This window comes from Salmo salar, chromosome ssa07 (genome assembly GCF_905237065.1).
Source record: "Salmo salar chromosome ssa07, Ssal_v3.1, whole genome shotgun sequence".
NCBI lineage: Eukaryota > Metazoa > Chordata > Actinopteri > Salmoniformes > Salmonidae > Salmo > Salmo salar.
Genome location: NC_059448.1, coordinates 28894883 through 28916273, shown reverse-complemented (window position 1 = coordinate 28916273; position 21391 = coordinate 28894883). Strand labels below are relative to the sequence as shown.

The 21391-nt window shown below is 43.4% G+C and overlaps 1 protein-coding gene across 2 annotated transcripts in view; it reads left to right on the top strand.

Annotated features, from left to right (window-relative positions):
- Positions 1–21391, top strand: part of LOC106608926 (trithorax group protein osa) — a 106663-nt gene that overhangs the window by 49385 nt on the left and 35887 nt on the right. For both annotated transcript variants that reach the window (XM_014207151.2, XM_014207153.2), the window contains one exon: positions 62–1957. In XM_014207151.2, coding sequence (XP_014062626.2) covers positions 62–1957 — 1896 coding nt within the window. The remainder of the gene's footprint in view (positions 1–61; positions 1958–21391) is intronic.

Sequence of the window (21391 nt, the reverse complement as noted above, 5' to 3'; positions counted from 1 at the left end):
TCATTTTGCTTGGTCATTTTTGATGTACTCACTATCTCTTCTCTCTTTCGTGTTCCTCCAGCTGTCTGGATCACTGAAGAGGAGGCTGACTGCGACTGAGGGGGCCCACCAGGGGGGCTTACGGCAGGGCCAAGGGCCCGGTAACGGCCCTGGTCTGGGTCTGAACGGTACCTCCGACGGTTCCTCCATGACCCAGGGGCCCGGGGGGCCCACCAAGCGTCTCTGCCTGGAGGATGTGACCCTCGCCATGGGTACCAGCTTCCAGCAGAGCTCTTACTCTGGAGGACCCAGTCCTGGAGGTCATGGAGGTCCTGGAAGTCAGGGGTCACTTGAAGGTAACAGGCTGGGGAATGGGAACAACGGGCTAGGGTCACCCTACTCCATGCCCCCTAAGGCGAGTCCTGGGTCTGGTGGGCCTGGAAGTGTTGGTGGAGGAGGACAATTTCACCCCAATGGAAGCTCCTCGTCGGCCCCATCGGTTGAGCAGGAGCTCCAGGATATTCTGGATGAGTTGACCAAGAACCCAGATCCTTCTCTGCAGGAGTTGGATCTGGACAAGATACTGGGGAATAAAGAGGAGCAGAATCAAGGATCAGGGCCGGGGTACATCCACCCACATTCGCCCAAACGCTCCCCCCAGAGACCCACATCTCACCTGGAGAGCCACCTCACCCACTCCCCAGGCTTTCCACAGGCAGGGTCTCCCCAAGTAGGCCCGAGTCTGGCCGGAGCACCCTACTCCATCCCCCACCCCTCCAAACCCGTTCCCTCGCCTCTCTCGGCTTCACCACACCATTCATCTTCCTCTTCATCCCAGAACCAAGCACGTTCTCCGATGTTATCCGCCGCCCTCTCCTCTCGACCCGGGTCTACTTGGCACGAAGTATCGCGAGCTCAACAGCTCCAGCAGATGGCGTCCAACTCCAACAAACACCTTTCCTCCAACACCCCTATCCCCCAGAACCAGACCCAGAATCAACCCCAGACCCAGGCCTCTATGCCTCCTCTATCCCAGCAAGGCTCACCCTGGGGTGGACAGAAACTCCCCAACTCCTCCCCGCTCCACCAACAACCATTCAGCCCGGCTGGAAGCATTCAAAGCCCCCAGGGTTCAATGTCGATCTCCATCCTGGCTCCAGCTGCGTCCGCAGGGCCTTCACCACCCTACCGCCCAGATAAGCTAGGCAGTCCGGCTCTCGCCCAACCCCCCTTTAGCCCACAGAGTACCCTTCTACCTTTAGGAAACACCAGCACATCCAGCACTTCATCCAACATCCAGGGGTCACAAGCCAACTACATGCCCAGTGGAGGTGCACCAACATCAGGCGCCACAAGGCCATCGCCCCCCTACCGAACCGAGAAGCCTCACCAAAGCCCGGCGCTCCAGTCCCAGCATCAACCTCAACCCCAGAACCAACCCCTACCCCTACCCCAAACCCAACAACCACATCCATACAGCACCCAGAATGGGTCAGGACCCAACAACAACATGTCGAGTCAGCTTTACAAAGCCATGACGGCGGGTCAACCCAGCAGCCTCAAGCTACTCATGCAACAACAACATCAACATCAACAACAACAACAGCAACATTCAAACACACAACAGCTACAGACGAACGCCCAACTGGGCCAACACCCGTCCATGTCCAAACCATGTGGTGGTGGAGTCCCGCACCAGGAACCCTCATATTCCTTCACCAACACCAAGCCCCTCCGCCATTTTGACCTGGACCCCCAGCAGAAGATGGGAGGAGGGGGTGGACCCCCTATGGGCCCAGGGCAGGGTGGACCCCCCAACCCCATGGCTGGTTACCGTGGAATGCAGCATGGTGGTGCAGCCGGAACACCAGCGTCAGTAGCAGCGAACCATGCCCATCTATTGCAACAGAGGATGCAGCAGAGAGCAGCAATGCAGCAGGCCGCAGCAGGAATCATGGGGCCACAACACTGTAGAGAGGTGAGTCATGATTGGTAGATTTTACTTCCTGGTTGCAGTATGTAGAGTGATGATTGGATTGTTATATTTTCTGGTTGCAGTATTTATTGGGGTGCAAAAGTTGTCAGTAGTGCCTCTTTATTTAAACTTTTAGCAGTGGCAGAGTATTCATTTTGGTTCCAGTACACTCTGAGGTCATGTCTGTGTTGGGTTACTGCTTTAGTTGTCTTTTTGTTCAGGGAACTTAATGCTGTGTATTGTTGTACTTTTATATTGAAGTTTTTCTCAGGGCCTGTCGCAAATGTTTTCCTCTCCAGTCTTTTTTGTGGTGATTATCTACACTACCCGTTGAAAGTTTTAGAACACCTACTCGTTCAAGGATTTTTCTTAATTCTTACTATTTTCTACATTGTAGAATAATAGTGAGGTCATCAAAACTATGAAATAACACATATGGAATCATGTAGTAACCAAAAAAGTGTTAAACAAATTCAAAATATATTTAATATTTGAGATTCTTCAAATAGCCACCCTTTGCCTTGACGACAGCTTTGCACACTCTTGGCATTCTCTCAACCAGCTTCATGAAGTAGTCACCTGGAATACATTTCAATTAATAGGTGTGCCTTCTTAAAAGTTAATTTGTGTAATTTCTTTCCTTCTTAATGTGTTTCAGTTGTGTGTGGAGGGATGAGCAGTTGTGTTGTGACAAGGTAGGGGGGTATACAGAAGATAGCCGTATTTGGTAAAAGACCAAGTACATATTATGGAAAGAACAGCTCAAATAAGCAAAGAGAAACGACAGTCCATCATTACTTTAAGACATGAAGGTCAGTCAATACGGAACATTTCAAGAACTTTGAAAGTTTCTTCAAGTGCAGTCGCAAAAACCATCAGACGCTATGATGAAATTGGCCCTCGTGAGGACCGCCACGGGAATGGAAGACCCAGAGTTACCTCTGCTGCAGAGGATAAGTTCATTAGAGTTACCAGCCTCAGAAATTGCAGCCCAAATAAATGCTTCACAGAGTTCAAGTAACAGACACATCTCAACATCAACTGTTCAGAGGAGACTGTGTGAATCAGGCCTTCATGGTCGAATTGCTGCAAAAAAAACACTACTAAAGGACACCAATAAGAAGAGACTTGCTTGGGCAAGAAACACGAGCAATGGACATTAGACTGGTGGAAATCTGTCCTTTGGTCTGATAAGTCCAAATTGGAGATTTTTGGAACCAACCAACACCGGTGTGGGTGAACGGATGATCTCTGCATGTATATTTCCCACCGTAAAGCATGGAGGAGGAGGTGTTATGGTGTGGGGGTGCTTTGCTGGTGACACTGTCTGTGATTTATTTAGAATTCAAGGCACACTTAACCGGCATGGCTACCACAGCATTCTGCAGCGATACTCCATCCCATCTGGTTTGCGCTTACTGGGACTATCATTTGTTTTTCAACAGGACAATGACCCAACACACCTCCAGGATGTGTAAGGGCTATTTTACCAAGAGGAGAGTGATGGAGTGCTGCATCAGATGACCTGGCCTCCACAATCACCGACCTCAAACAAATTGAGATGGTTTGGGATGAGTCGAACCGTAGAGTGAAGGAAAAGCAGCGAACAAGTGCTCAGCATATGTGGGAACTCTTCAAGACTGTTGGAAAAGCATTCCAGGTCGAGAGAATGCCAAGAGTGTGCGAAGCTGTCAACTAGGCAAAGAGTGGCTATTTGAAGAACCTCAAATATAAAATATATTTTGATTTGTTTAAAACTTTTTGGGTTACTACATGATTCCATGTGTTATTTCATAGTTTTGATGTTTTCACTATTATTCTACAATGTAGAAAATAGTAAACATAAAGAAAAACCCTTGAATGAGTAGGTGTTCTAAAACTTTTGACCGGTAGTGTACGTGTGGTCCGGAGGAAATTGGATGTTAGTGTGGAACTGTTGTGCTCGACTTAGACGGTCTGTTTCTGCTGCTTTGGACTGACTTACTTGTTTAGGCCTGGAGAGAATTTACTGAGAAAAGGCTACAAGAACTGTAGCCTTGTTCGTGTGATGTGGTATTCCATCATGAAGTGTTGCTGTCTGCAGCATTTGGAGTTCAGCAAAAAGGGGCAAGGTTATAGAGGACAGGATAAGGGGAGAGAGAGGCAGAGGAGAGGGAGAGTGCAATGGAGAGCACAGGAGAGGTGGGGAGTAGTTGTGTAGGGGGGCAGAAGAGGGGGGCTACGTAGAGGGGGGGCCCCCCCTGCTGTTTTTCAAAGGGGGAAGGAGGGAGAAGTCAGTGTGTGTGTGGAGGGATGGGGGGCTGTGTTAGATTAATTATGTAGAAGACAGAAGGGAACAGGGAGTGGAGGAATCTCTTCCTTTGTGTGGCAGTACCTTAAACCAAATGGCACCCTATTCACTATATAGTGCAGTGCTTTTGACCAAGGGCTGGTGAAAAGTAGTGCACTATACACTAATTAAAAGTCAACACAGTCATAAATATCTATTTCATGTATTTAATGTACATGCAGTGGTTAGGAGGGCCCCATTCCAAGTTCCATACTTACTTACTGTAAAGTCGCAATTCCGCATCTGCTACATCTACCCTAATATACTTCCTGGTTGTAAAATGGGAGAGAAGTGTTTAAAAAGTGTTACAGCGAATAAACAATCTAAACACTGTGACATGTCTTCATTGAAATTCAAAATCCCTTAAAAAGTGTTTGAGGAAAAGTGTGTAGTTGTGTGTTCAGAGCCTACACGCTTGCTTTTACAGTGTATCGGAGGATGGTTTTGGAGGGAGGTGTTTTTTAGGAGGTGTGTGTGTTCGGGGCTTATTAACTGAGGGGCCCCTTTAGAGCTTACTCACTCCTTCCGAGAGGCCAACCCTTCCCCCTCCCACTCATCCCCCTCTCCCTCCTTCCCTCTTATCCCCTCTTTTCTAAAATTCATTATCCTTTATTGGAGTGCGTGCTGAAAGAGTGCTACTGGGCAGAGAAGGGGGAGGAGAGAGAGAGAGAGAGAGACAGAGAGAGGGGGGGTAGGAGCTTCAAACACACCGCGCTCTCTCTGCCTCAAAGATTCTGCTTGCTGCTGCAGGAGAGAATGCTGCCGCGGCAATTTGAAACCCAATCTAAAGACACACACACCACACACCACAGAAACACACACTAATGTACACGTGTATGCACGCACGCGCACACACACACACACACACACACACACACACACACACACACACACACACACACACACACACACACACACACAAATGTAAATAAGTGTGCACACACAGCATTCACATTTGTCTTAAGCAGCACTCACAAATACACACTAAAACACAATTTAAACATCCCCTGTACACACAATATACACATAACACACACATTCTAAAAAAGATACACCGCAAGGCATTGTTCAGGCAATGAGCACTCCCACATGACAGAAAACATATTAAGCACTCAATCATCCACACTTACGTGTAGCGCACACACGCACGCACACACACACACACACACACACACACACACACACACACACGCGCGCGCACACCGAGTGCAGTTTTCTCAAGCCCAGTTCTGTCGTGTGAACTCAAGGCAGGGTTTTCCTGGCAATGGCAGCTTTTTCGTATTTGTTGACTCAAGTGGGGTTCCCCTCCCTAACCTTCCCTCCCACACACACACACACACACACACACACACACACACACACACACACACACACACACACACACACACACTTCTATGGAAAGGCCTCTCTCCCTCTCTCTTGTCTCTCGCCAACAAAGTCTCACTATCTGACACATTCTGACTTCAGTATGAGTTTTTCTGGTTAAGTTTAGGTATTAATTACAATTAGTTAACTTAAGGGTTAACGATTGGGATAGGGTTAAAACAGAAACAACTCGATGGTTAAGTTTAGGCATTCATTATGCCCATCCACAGCGCCTTAGAAAGCCGAGAGCCTACTTGATGGTAGTAGCGCACACCAATGCCCCTAGTGGCCGGTGTTGAAGGCATCTCCCGGCGTCCTGGGGCCCTGGGTGAACCTCAAATACGGCATTGGATCTTGTATGACCTGGCTGCTCTCTCTCTCCTTCTCTCTCTCTCGTTCCCTCTCTCTCCCTTCTCTCTCTCTCCCTTCTCTCTCTCTCGTTCCCTCTCTCTCCCTTCTCTCTCTCTCCCTTCTCTCTCTCTCTCATTCCCTCTCTCTCCCTTCTCTCTCTCGTTCCCTCTCTCTCCCTTCTCTCTCTCTCCCTTCTCTCTCTCTCTCATTCCCTCTCTCTCCTTCTCTCTCTCCCTTCTCTCTCTCTCGTTCCCTCTCTCCCTTCTCTCTCTCGTTCCCTCTCTCTCCCTTCTCTCTCTCTCCCTTCTCTCTCTCTCGTTCCCTCTCTCTCCCTTCTCTCTCTCTCCCTTCTCTCTCTCTCGTTCCCTCTCTCTCCCTTCTCTCTCTCTCCCTCTCTCCTTCTCTTTCCCTCTCTCTCCCTCTCTCTCTCGTTCCCTCTCTCTTCCCTCTCTCTCTGTCTCTCTCTACAGCTCTCTCTCTATCTCTCAACACCTCGCTCTCTTTCTCTCTTTCTCTGTCCACCTACACAAGCTGAAGTGCATTTCAAGGGGTGTTCCTTGCACTGAGTGTCTCTTCCGTTTTCTCTCTTTCACTCTTCCTCTTGCTTCCTTCACTCACTCTCTCTTTCTGCATTCTGTCTCGCTCCCTTTCTCTCTCTCTCCCTCTGTCTTTCACTTCCTCTCTTCCTCCCTCTCTCCCTGTTGACTATTCTTCTTTCTCTGACTTGTGGTTTAGAGCTGTGCAGCTGTGAGCAGGGAGAAACACACACACACTCACCCACACACAGGGGGAAAAAATGCGTATTAAGGCCTGCTGTGTGCTCATACTGTTGTAAGTTTTTCTATGTGAGCAGGTGTGTGTGTGTGTGTGTGTGTGTGTGTGTGTGTGTGTGTGTGTGTGTGTGTGTGTGTGTGTGTGTGTGTGTGTGTGTGTGTGTGTGTGGTAACACAGGTGAACTGTGTTGAGTTCGGTGGTGGTTGACGACACACCAGACAGAGTGTGTGTTTAAGTGTGGACGTTCATCCATAAAACGTTGAATTTCGAAGGGAAATGATGAGATCTTGTGTGTGTGTATATATATATCCACACACATACACACACACACACACACACACACACACACACACACACACACACACACACACACACACACCCGTATGTACGAACTTATCAAATCTCCTTGACCTGAGATAGTCACAACCTCCCTCCTCCTCCTCCTCCTTTTCACCCCCTCCTCTCTTCTCCTCTCCCACACTCTCTCCATCTCTCTCTCTGTTTGTCCTACCTCCAAGGCTGACAGCCATTTTGCACTGTTTTCGCTATGTCTGTATTCATCAATCTAGCAAGAAGACAATGTTTTGAATAATGTAGAAAACTATAGCCTTTGGCTTTCACCTGGAATTGTTTATTTATGTCTGAGAAATGTAATCCACCCATATGATCTAGTACATAATAAAATGACCACTTTGTTACAATACATGTATGTCAATAATAATGTTATACATTTTATATTAAACTGTGTAATGTGCAAAAATATTCAAGTAAAATGTTTCATCGACTTAACATGATGAACAGAAATGACATTTACTCTCAAGGGTCTCCAAAAAGAACTATCTGAAAGCCATGCCCCTAATAGGCCACGCCTCCTGGAAATATCCTATGGATTACATTAAAAAAGACCCAGCTGCTGGGTCAAACCAGCATGAAAGTGAATAAAAATCCAACTGATGGTTAAATTAACCCATGTTTGGGTAATCCAAACAACCCAACTGTTTGGGTCAAAATAACCCAGTGTGTGTTCTGTCCAATATTTACCCAGCGCTTGGTTACCAAACAACCCAAGAATTGTTTAGAGTGTAGCAGTCTTGTGTTTGAGACCACCTAAAGTGAGACCGATTCAAGACCAAGACCGGAGGGGTGGCGAGACCGAGTCAAGACCGAGACCGGGAGGGGGACAAGGGGTTCCGAGACCGTGTCAAGACCCGAGACCAGAAAAATGCGAGTCCAATTCAAGACCATGATTGTCATTTTGTCAAATCACCATCATAATAAGAGTTAAAAATATCCCGAAACAGAACAACAGAACAACATATGGATTCTTCAGACATTAAAAAAAATAAAAATGCATGCTTAACCTGTTGGGTCTAGGGGGCAGCATTTGCACGTCTGGATAAAAAAAATGTACCCGATTTAATCTGGTTACTAATCCTACCCAGTAACTAGAATATGCATATACTTATTATATATGGATAGAAAACACTCTAAAGTTTCCAAAACTGTTTGAATGGTGTCTGTGAGTATAACAGAACTCATTTGGCAGGCAAAACCCTGAGACATTTTCTGACAGGAAGTGGATACCTGATGTGTTGTATTGACTTTAAACCTATCCCATTGAAAAACACAGGGGTTTAGGAATATTTTGGCACTTCCTATTGCTTCCACTAGATGTCACCAGCCTTTACAAAGTGTTTTGAGTCTTCTGGAGGGAGATCTGACCGAACAAGAGCCATGGAACGGTGATGTCCCATTAGACACCTGGCGCGCTACTTCATGTTGGGTACCCTCGTTCCAATACGTTATAAAAGGCTATGCATTCGTCCACCTTGAATATTATTCATGTTCTGGTTAAAAAGGCCCTAATGATTTATGCTATACAACGTTTGACATGTTTGAACGAACGGAAATATATTTTTTCCCCTCGTTCATGACGAGAGTCCGGCTGGCTTACATCATGTGCTAACGAGACGGAGATTTTTGGACATAAATGATGAGCTTTTTTGAACAAAACTACATTCGTTATGGACCTGTGATACCTGGAAGTGACATCTGATGAAGAGAATCAAAGGTAATGGATTATTTACATAGTATTTTCGATTTTAGATCTCCCCAACATGACGTCTAGTCTGTATCGCAACGCGTATTTTTCTGGGCACAGTGCTCAGATTATTGCAAAGTGTGATTTCCCAGTAAGGTTATTTTTAAATCTGGCAAGTTGATTGCGTTCAAAAGATGTAAATCTATAATTCTTTAAATGACAATATAATATTTTACCAATGTTTTCTAATTTTAATTATTTAATTTGTGACGCTGACTTGACTGCCGGTTATTGGAGGGAAACGATTTCCTCAACATCAATGCCATAGTAAAACGCTGTTTTTGTATATAAATATGAACTTGATAGAACTAAAAATGCATGCATTGTCTAACATAATGTCCTAGGAGTGTCATCTGATGGAGATTGTAAAAGGTTAGTGTATCATTTTAGCTGGTTTTATGGTTTTGGTGACCCTGTCTTTGACTTGACAAAACATTACACACAACTCTTGTAAATGTACTGTCCTAACATACTCTAAATTTATGCTTTCGCCGTAAAACCTTTTTGAAATCGTAAAACGTGGTTAGATTAAGGAGATGTTTATCTTTCAAATGGTGTAACATAGTTGTATTTTTGAAAAATTTGAATTTTGACATTTATTTGGATTCAAATTTGCCGCTCTTGAAATGCACCTGCTGTTGATGGAGTGCACCACAGGTGGCACGCTAGCGTCCCACCTAGCCCCAAGAGGTTAAGGGAAAATAGAGCCACTCTACAAATTATTACTAACCCAAACATAGTGGGGAACAATCAGCCTTCTACACCTTCAGAGAAGGGCTAAGGATTTATAAAATATTAATGATAATAATATAATTATTTTCAATGATGTTTTGATTTAATCTCTTCCGTTTCTGTTGGAAAGGAAAAGGAAAACGCTGAAGAAGAAAAAAGTTCCAATCAGGATTTTTCTTTGTTGGTCTCTGGGGAGATAAATCTAGCTTTAGATAAAGGCATCTGTCATTCAACTGTATTAGGGTAAAATTTTGGAGTGACAGTGGAATCAACCAATAACATTTTCACTTAATGGGTGGGACCATTTTTACAAAAACGTATGGGATCTTCTGCCTTCTTGAAGCGATCAGTAGTTTTCCGACGGTCTAGCAAGCTAGCTTTTGTTGTTGGCTAGTTTGTAGCGGCTGCAGCAGGTGTTATCAGAAGAGGATGTTGCTAATTTGTTAGCTTCTCCCTTTTCAAGATTGATTTTCAAATGATCATCTGGTGAGTGGAACTGTGTTTTGTATTGCAGCACGCTTGCTGTTGTTAGCCATCTCTTTGAAAATAACTTAGGCGTGTGAAACATTTTTGAATTTAAAATTGAACTGACAGCATTTTAGCAACATGAAATCTTTGAAAAATCTGTTCATATACACCCCCAGGAAGTATAGGAGACTTAGATAAGGCAGTTAACCCACTGATCCTGGGCCGTCATTGAAAATAAGAATTTGTTCTTAACTGACTTGCCTAGTTAAATAAAAGGTAAAATACAATAAAAAAAATACTAAGGCATTTGTGAAAGTTCTATAGCAATATGGGAAAGCGGCCGTGAGTTTACAATTAAAGACACTGCAGAAAATAGAACCAAATAAAAACATCTGTCTTGTCCAGGACCGGAGTCTACGCAGACAGGTGCTCTGTAGTCAATCAGACCTACAGTAGGCCCTTACACAAACAAGCCATTTGCCAATAGTGCCTGCCATCATTCACTTTGAACGACTTTAGGTCATTCGAACACATTCACCAAAAGCCACAAAATACTTCTGAATGTATTTCTGCAAATATGTAAACGCCACGGGAATCCTCTTACATTTGGGAACTTTACAGTCTTATTGATCAAACAACCATGAAAAGATAGGCTCTCTCTCCCTCTGTTATGCATATCAACAACAACAAATGAGAGAACACCTCACTCTGACCATTTTACTCGCCGTAGCAGAGCTGGTTAGGTTGTTTACATGTTATCTAGAGCGTACTTGACTGACTATTACTTTTTTTGTCTGTGTTTACTGACACCGGTCATATTCAGCGGGTGTTGCGCGTTTGTAAATTCATGAGTTGTTCAGAATTTGCCAACGCAAGAGATATGCTAACTGGATAACAGTCGTTCAAGTTCTTTTTAGCTATCTCTAGCTGTGTATAGCCACTGAAAAACGATATGAGGGGAAAAAGTCACCCACAACTCCAATGGCATGACATGACATCCTCCTAGCAGCTAGCTAGCTACCTAGCTAACGTTAAGCTCCATGTTTTTAGCTTGTTACAAAAATAGATACGCTAGCCTATTTTCCACATTGTGGCTGACTTGTGATTATTTCCCGTGCTAGTTTGATTGTATTGACATTCCCAGCCTTAGTTACATTTGTCTGTTTTTGTACAGAATATTGAGTCATGGAAACTGAAACAGTGCATCTTGAACGGAGGCAGCAAACAATGTACCAGGACAGCTGTGATTTACAACCTGATAGCAATATTTTTGGGACTATCAAGAAGTGTATTGGTGAATTATATAAATCTATTCTGCCAGCAATGCCTTATTGTACGCCATGGTGAAGCGTGTTTATGCGTTGACTGAATGGAAGCTGATAATTCTGAGTTTTTTTACTCTGCTGGTCACGGCTGGTCTCGGGAAGAAATTACGAGTCCTCACTGTCAAGACCGAGTACAAATGTATCTGACACCGAGACAACACCGAGACACTCAATATGTGGCCTTGAGACCAAACTCGAGACCGGTCTCGTAGTACTATAACACTGGAGTGTAGCCTAGTAGTAGTAGTAGTAGTAGTAGTAGTAGTAGTAGTAGTAGTAGTAGTAGTAGTAGTCATATTCATAATCATTGTCATACAGTAGTAGTAGTCATAGTCATAATCATTGTCATACAGTAGTAGTAGTAGTAGTAGTAGTAGTAGTCATATTCATAATCATTGTCATAGAGTAGTAGTAGTAGTAGTAATATTCAGAATCATTGTCATACAGTAGTAGTAGTAGTAGTAGTCATATTCATAATCATTGTCATACAGTAGTAGTAGTAGTAGTAGTAGTGTCATAATCATTGTCATACAGTAGTAGTAGTAGTAGTAGTAGTAGTAGTAGTAGTAGTCGTATTCATAATCATTGTCATACAGTAGTAGTAGTAGTAGTAGTAGTCATAATCATTGTCATACAGTAGTAGTAGTAGTAGTAGTAGTAGTCATAATCATTGTCATACAGTAGTAGTAGTAGTAGTAGTAGTAGTAGTAGTATCGTATTCATAATCATTGTCATACAGTAGTAGTAGTAGTAGTAGTCGTATTCATAATCATTGTCATACAGTAGTAGTCGTATTCATAATCATTGTCATACAGTAGTAGTATAGAGTACTTAGTGTTGTCAACACTCTAGATCAGGGCCTAATATTTATAAACAGTTTATAATCAGATCTTCAATATTAAACTATTAATGAAGAGAGAGTTTAGTCTCAACAAGCACTAACAATAGCAGTCGTAAACACACACACTCACTCACACACATGATAGAGATGTATTTATAGCCATAGTAGTATTTAGTACTTAATTACATTGCTGAATAATGTCCTGTTATACAAACAGGTGTGTGCGTGTGTGTGTCTGCATGTGTGTGTGCGTGCGAGGGGAGAGACAGAGACAGACAGTACGGAGTCAGACAGTCTTGGCGACTGGATTCTGGGAGCAGAGGAGTGGGGGCTTACACACACACACACACACACACACACACACACACACACACACACACACACACACACACACACACACACACACACACACACACACACACACACACACACACACACACACACACACACACACACAGAGAGACATACACACGCTAAGGCAGACCTCAAACTCACACACAGTCTCTGGCAGAACGGCACTATTTGCAGACAAACACCCACCTTCAGTTGTACACAAACAGAGACACATTGACTAATACCAACACACAGGCGTTGCCACTGGCAGGCGTTGCTCTTCAAGATGTTGAAGGCAGACTTTGTGTTGTCAACAACAAGATCTCATGGTTTTACCAATTTGACTTCAGATTCGGATGTTTATCCATGTCAAATTTAGACATTTCTCCAAGGGTCACATTTCAAAGTGTTTTTGACGTCCTGGGTTGTTTACAAGTCACAGGTAAGTCTCAAGTCTTAGCACTCAAGTCCCAATTCAAGTCCCAAGTCAAGACAGGCAAGTGTCAAGTCTCAAGTCCTAAACTTTGAGTTTCGAGTCCTAAACAAGTCATAATGTGCTCTTCACCAAATGTAATACCATTTCATATTTTTAACAAGAGTAATAGTTAGTATATTACATTTACGCAAATCATGGATGTCTTTAAAAATATCTATATATTTATTACTTTCCAAATAAACGTTATATTTCCATGGAAATACATGGGTAGCCATGTGATCGACTATTGAGGATCGCTATGGGGTGCAATCGGGCGATGTAGGCTTGTACACAATCGCCCAACCTTACACACACACACACACACACTCTCTGTGTGGTTACAGTAGGCTAACATATGTCAATGGCTTTAGGAACAGCAGTAACATCAGGCAGGATTTAGGCTACCAACTGAATAGCCAGTTGTAGCTCAATCTCGGGTGCAATGATCACGTTCCCGCGCTGACTGACTGTGTGGAGGCTCATTGATTTAACGTTAGCCTACATGATACACTAGTAAAGTAATAAAATATATAGCTGTCGGCTATATTAGCCACGACTTGCCGCTCTTTGTGCAGCTTCAAATGTCAAACAAAGTTGGAAATTGTTACGCCTCCCTCTGTAATTTTCTTCCCGCATGTTTTGCAAGTTGCAAACCGTTTTTTGTTGATACAGCGTCGTCTTTATATCCGAAAATAATAATTTTGGGTATCATCTGTCCAAGGGCTCCATCTGAATTCACCCGCCGACGTTCCTCTGCACTGCCACGCACAACTTTTTCTCAGCTGGCACAATTTGATTGGCTGCTGTCCTATTCAAACTGTAATCCGTTAAATGAAGAGTTGATGCGCTGCACACTTTTTTTTAATAGCATCATTTTTTATATTTGGGCTTGGGGAGGGTATCAAGTCAGGTCGAGTCATAAGGCTCAAGTCCAAGTCAAGTCACGAGTCATTGGTGTTAAAGTCAAAGTCGCGTTGCAAGTCATCATAGTCATGTGAGTCATGTGTCATGTGACTCAAGTCCACACCTCTGACTCCTCCTGCTCAGCATCGTTCTGTTTCTCCAAACATCACAATTCGAAGTTAAGGGTTAAAACATTAAAGAGCGACTGCCCCTAAAAACCAACTAATCCCTTTCAAAACGGACAATGTGTCGTCGAAAGGAGTCAGAAGCATCTATTTTAGTGTCAAAATGTAAATGGGAACATTTTGGTCATGAAGTCTGTCTCGTCTAAAACGGAGTTTGGAACCGTGCATCACAACGAATTAATGAAGGTTGGGTTTGGATTACAATTATGTCAACAAATCGTTCCCTCCTTTGCCACGCTCCACGTGCAAATCGCTCCCTCCGCCCACTTCACATCCCTTTGTTGAATGGGGCTACGTTGTTTCATCACACCCAACGAGTTCAAAGGTCACAGCTGTTTGAGACTGAAAAGCTCTAGCTATACTCACACACACACACACTATAGAGATAGTTCTGTTTGACAATGTAATTTATAGCCATACTAGTATTTAGTAGTTAAACACATTGCTGAATAATGTCCTGTTTGTGAAATACAGATATTGAGATACAAACAAGTGTGTGTGTGTGTGTGTGTGTGTGTGTGTGTGTGTGTGTGTGTGTGTGTGTGTGTGTGTGTGTGTGTGTGTGTGTGTGTGAGGGGGAGGAGAGGGAGAGACAGACAGTACGGAGTCAGACAGTCTTGGCGACTGGATTCTGAGAGCAGAGGAGTAGGGGCTTACACACACAGAGACACACACACACCGAGGCAGACCTCAAACTCACACACAGTCTCTGGCAGAACGGCACTATTTGCAGACAAACACCCACCTTCAGTTGTACACAAACAGAGCCACATTGACTAATACCAACACACACTCGCACTCGCACACGCACTCACACAACACACACACAATGTAGTGTTTAGCGGATGCAGGCGTTGTTCTTCAGGATGTTGAAGGCAGACTTTGTGTTATTAGCAACAAGATCTCACTGTTTTACCAATTTGACTAAAGATTCTGATGTTTACCCACGTTTCTCTTAACATCAAATTTCAAAGTTGCTCCAAACGTCAAATTTCACTGGGTTTTTGACACCCTGGGTTGACTCCTGTTCAGCATCATTCTGTTTCTCCAAACGTCAAATTTCACTGGGTTTTTGACACCCTGGGTTGACTCCTGTTCAGCATCATTCTGTTTCTCCAAACGTCAAATTTCACTGGGTTTTTGACACCCTGGGTTGACTCCTGTTCAGCATCATTCTGTTTCTCCAAACGTCAAATTTCGAAGTTAAGGGTTAAGGCTTTGGATAGGGTTAAAACATTAAAGAGCGACTGCCCCTAAATAGCAACTTATCCCTTTTAAAAACGGCCTATGTCACATCGATATGAGTCAGAAGCATCTATTGTAGTGTCAAAATGTACTACAATGTGTAAATAGGATAATTTTGGTCATAAAGTCAGGCTTGTCTAAAATGGAGTTTGGAAGTATGTCACAACGAGTAAATCATGCCCCCTTTTGCCAAGCTCCATGTGCAAATCGCCGCTCCGGCCACTTCACATACCTTCATTGAATGGATACGTTGTTTCATAGCCCCCAACACTTTCAAAGGTCACAGCCATTCGAGACTGAAAAGCCCAAGCTATACAGATTGACCAACTATGATTAGCATGGCCTGCCAAGGGACCCTACCTTGCGCAATAGTTGGTTGGAGTTTGTTGGTCCCCAGTTGTGGTGAGTATACCGCTGGTTATGTATCTGGTTACGTATATTTTGATAATCATTATCATTATATAGCTAGCATAGCTGATGTTCGCTAGCTAGCTACCTAACTAGCTAGCTAGCTGGCTAACGTCAGCCTACCTCAATACCACTCGGATTTGGCTTAGAGTAGTTTAGACGAAGCAGTCACATTAGCCTCCGAGGTGCAACCCATGTCTAGGGCACAAATAAATATTGGATGCAGCTACGGTGGTAATAGCTGACTCATGTCTGACTATAACAGTGTACTAACTAGCGGCAACAAACTCAAACCAACCCAGGGCCATAGCAAAACATGTCACAGTTGGTTGCATAGTGTTACGGCATCACCGTCCTGAATCTAATCCAATATGGAGCCAGTCAGTCTCCATATGGAAAGCATAGAATCAGCTTCCAAACGAGATTGTTACTTCTCGAGGTATGTTTGCAACTGAGGGATGATGACAATCGTTGACCCTGTCTTTCCGTTAAACAAAGTGCACAGTTGGGTGCCAGCCAGATTCCCCTGTCATGAATGGACCTACCAGAAGAAGCAAAGGTGGGTATCATAACATGTCCAGCAATGTGATTGCAATGGTTTAGCAACCTCCAAAAAGTATTTCACTGTTCACTTGCTATTTTCACAACTTGTCAGCCAAGCTCAGAATAAAAGTGTGGCATGCGACACAAGCACCCTCCTCCGTTGTCGCCAGTCTCCCTCGGCTCCTATGAAAAGGATATGCCATCATGAGGCCTCTGATAGGGACCCGAATTTCTGCCCTGATGACACAGACGGCTTCATCAACAACGACAGGTAATGTGTGGTATGTGAAATATGAAAAGTTTTGATAAACTAGTAGGCTAATTCCCCAGCCAAGCGAGTACAACTAGTGGAGTCTTTTTGGTTGTGAAGTGCGTTAGCAAAAGGCTTGGCTGTCTGTTATATCACCTTGTCACAGGCCCTCCCAGTCAACGCCACCTCATAAGATTGCCTGCTGCAGTTGTTTGAGAGATTTAAAGCTGAACATGCAGCATAGAAAAGACCGGCAGGGGGTCCCTTATCAGCATCATGCAGACATGCCCTCACTCTGAGCATTCCTATGAATGGAACAGTCAGCCACATGTTGGCAAGTATCCAGCCAGCAGCCTTTGCCTGTCAGTGGCAACAGCTTTCATAGGCTCATCATTTGTACAAATACAGAAGGTAACCCACTTCATTACTTTGATAACCCAATTGTGAAACATACAGTGCATTCGGAACATCCCCTTGACTTTTTCTACATTTTGTTACGTGACAGCCTTATTCTAAAATGTTATTTTTCCTGATCAATCTACAAGCAAAACCCCATAATGACAAAGCAAAAACATTTTTTTGTGCATTTTTTGCACATTTCTGAAAAATTAAAAGCTGAAATAATACATTTACATAAGTATTCAGACCCTTAACTCAGTACTTTGTTGAAGCACCTTTGGTAGCGATTACAGACTTGAGTCTATGACGCTACAAGTTTGGCACACCTGTATTTGGGGAGTTTCTCCCATTCTTCTCTGCAGATCCTCTCAAGCTCTGTCAGGTTGGATGGGGAGCGTCGTTGCACAGCTATTTTCAGGTCTCTCAAGAGATGTTTGATTGGGTTCAAGTCCGGGCTCTGGCTGGGCCAGCAAATTACATTTAGAGACTTGTCCCGAAGCCACTCCTGTGTTGTCTTGGCTGTGTGCTTAGGGTGTTGTCCTGTTGAAAGGTGAACCTTCACCCCAGTCTGGTTTTCATAAAGGATCTCTCTGTACTTTGCTCCGTTCATCTTTCCCTCGATCCTGACTAGTCTCCCAGTCCCTGCCGCTGAAAAACATCTCCACAGCATGATGCTGCCAGCACCATGCTTCACCGTAGGGATGGTGCCAGGTTTCCTTCAGACGTGATGCTTGGCATTCAGGCCAAAGAGTTCAATCTTGGTTTCATCAGACCAGAGAATATTGTTTCATATGGTCCGAGAGTCTTTCGGTGCCTTTTGGCAAATTCCAAGCAGGCTTGGGCCTTTTACTGAAGAGTGGCTTCCATCTGGCCACTCTACCATACAAGTCTGATTGGTGGAGTGCTGCCGAGATGGCTGTCCTTCTGGGAGGTTCTCCCATCTCCACAGAGGAACTCTGGAGCTCCTTCAGAGTGACCATCGAGTCCTTGGTCACCTCCCTGACCAAGGCCCTTCTCTCCCCGATTGCTCAGTTTGGCCAGGCGGCCAGCTCTGGGAAGAGTCTTGGTGGTTCCAAACTTCTTCCATTTAAGAATGATGGAGGCTACTGTGTTCTTGGGGACCTTCAATGCTGCAGACATTTTTTGGTACCCTTTCCCAGATCTGTGCCTTGACACAATCCTGTCTCTGAGCTCTACGGATAATTCCTTCGACCTGATGGCTTGGTTTTTGCTCTGACATGCACTGTGAACTGTGGGACCTTATATAGACAGGTGTGTGCCTTTCCAAATCATGTCCAATCAATTGCATTTAACACAGGTGGACTCCAATCAAGTTGTAGAAACATCTCAAGGATGATCAATGGAAATAGGATGCACCTGAGCTCAATTTCGGGTCTCATAGCAAAGAGTCTGAATACTTATGTAAATAAGGTCTGAATGTCACGTTCGTCGTAGTAATTGAACCAAGGCGCATCGGGTCGAGTGCTCATCTTAACTTTATTTGTGGACACTTAAATAAACAAAACAAGAAACGAACTAACTAACAGTCTTGCAGGCTAAATACAGTAGTGCTAAGAACAACCTCCCACCATTCCCAAAACAAACATACTCCTAATTATAGGACCTTCAATCAGAGGCAACGGATACACAGCTGCCTCCAATTGAAGGCCCCAATCCCAATACCTAAACATAGAATGAAACACTCTAGAACAGACATAGAAAGATACAATATAGAACAATGACCAAAACCCCGGAATACATAAATCAAACACCCCTCTACATAAACACACACTCAAAACCATATAAAACAAATACCCCCTGCCACGTCCTGACCAAACTATAATAACAAATAACCCCTTTACTGGTCAGGACGTGACACTGAATACTTTCCGAATGCACTGTAAATGATGTCAACAGTGACTGATGTGTGTATTTCTTATCGTATTTTATTTTATTTCACCTTTATTTAACCAGGTAGGCTAGTTGAGAACAAGTTCTCATTTACAACTGCGACCTGGCCAAGATAAAGCAAAGCAGTTCGACACATACAACAACACAGAGTTACACATGGAATAAACAAACATACAGTCAATAATACAGTAGAAAAAGTCTATATACAGTGTGTGCTACTACTACTAATGCTACTTCTACACTAATAACAATACTGCTACTACTACACTAATAACACTACTACTGCTGCTACTACTACTACACTACTACTGCTACTATTACTTCTACTACTATAATACTACAATAGTGCTACTACTATTACTTCTACTACTATAATACTACTACTACTACTACTACTACTACTATAATAGTACTACTACTACACTACTACTACTACTACACTAATAGTACTACTACTACTACACTAATAGTACTACTACTACTACTACTACTACTACTACTACTACTACACTAATAGTACGACTACTACTACTACTACTACTACACTAATAGTACTACCACTAGCTCTACTACTAATACTACTTCTACACTAATAACAATACTGCTACTACTACACTAATAACACTACTGCTGCTACTACTACTACACTACTACTGCTACTATTACTTCTACTACTATAATACTACAATAGTGCTACTACTATTACTTCTACTACTATAATACTACAATAGTGCTACTACTACACGAATAACACTACTGCTACTACTACTATAATACTACTACTACTACACTACTACTATACTACTACACTACTACTATAATACTACTACACTACTACTATAATACTACTACTACTACTACACTACTATAATACTACTACTACACTACTACTATAATAGTACTACTACTACACCAATAATACTACTACTACAACTACTACTGCTACACTAATAATACTACTACACTAATAATACTACTACTGCTGCTACTCTAATAACACTACTACACTACTACTATAATACTACTACTACTACTACTACTACTACACTAATAACACTACTACACTACTACTATTATAATACTACTACTACTACTACACTAATAACACTACTGCTACTACTACTATACTACTACTACTACTACACTACTACTATAATATTACTACTACTACACCAATTATACTACTACTACAACTACTACTGCTACACTAATAATACTACTACACTAATAATACTACTACTGCTGCTACTCTAATAACACTACTACACTAATAACACTACTGCTACTACTACTATAATACTACTACTACCACTACTACTATACTATTGCTACTACTGCTACTACTACACTGATAACACTACTGCTACTACTATTACTTCTACTACTACTACTATAATACTACAATAGTGCTACTACTAGGTCCTGTGTGGCTCAGTTGGTAGAGCATGGTGTTTGCAACGCCAGGGTTGTGGGTTCGATTCCCACGGGGGACCAGTACGGGGAAAAAATGTATGAAATATATGTATTCACTACTGTAAGTCGCTCTGGATAAGAGCGTCTGCTAAATGACTAAAATGTAAAAATGTAAATGTATAAGGGAGGTAAGGCAATAAATAGGCTATGGTGGCGAAGTAATTACAATATAGCAATTAAACACTGGAGTGATAGATGTGTAGAAGATGAATGTGCAAGTAGAGATACTGGTGTGCAAAGGAGCAAGATAAATAAATAAATACAGTTTGGGGATGAGGTAGTTGGATGGGCTTTTTACAGATGGGCTATGTACAGGTGCAGTGATCTGTGAGCTGCTCTGACAGCTGGTGCTTAAAGCTAGTGAGGGAGATATCAGTCTCCAGCTTCAGTGATCTTTGCAGTTCGTTCCAGTCATTGGCAGCAGAGAACTGGAAGGAAAGGCGGCCAAAGGAAGAATTGGCTTTGGGGGTGACCAGTGAGATATACCTGCTGCTATGGTGACCAGTGAGCTGAGATAAGGTGGGGCTTTACCTAGCAGAGACTTGTAGATGACCTGGAGCCAGTGGGTTTGGCGACAAGTATGAAGCGAGGGCCAGCCAACGAGAGCGTACAGGTCGCAGTGGTGGGTAGTATATGGGGCTTTGGTGACAAAACAGATGGCACTGTGATAGACTGCATCCAATTTGAACCCTGTGGCACGCCCATAAAGACTGCCAGAGGTCTGGACAACAGGCCCTCCGATTTGACACTCTGAACTCTATCTGATAAGTAGTTGGTGAACCAGGCGAGGCAGTCATTTGAGAAACCAAGACTGTTGAGTCTGCCGATAAGAATGTGGTGATTGACAGAGTCGAAAGCCTTGGCCAGGTCGATGAAGATGGCTGCACAGTACTGTCTTTTATCGCTGGCGGTTATGATATCGTTTAGGACCTTGAGGGTGGCTGAGGTGCACCCATGACCAGCTCTGAAACCAGATTGCATAGCGGAGAAGGTACGGTGGGATTCGAAATGGTGGGTAATCTGTTT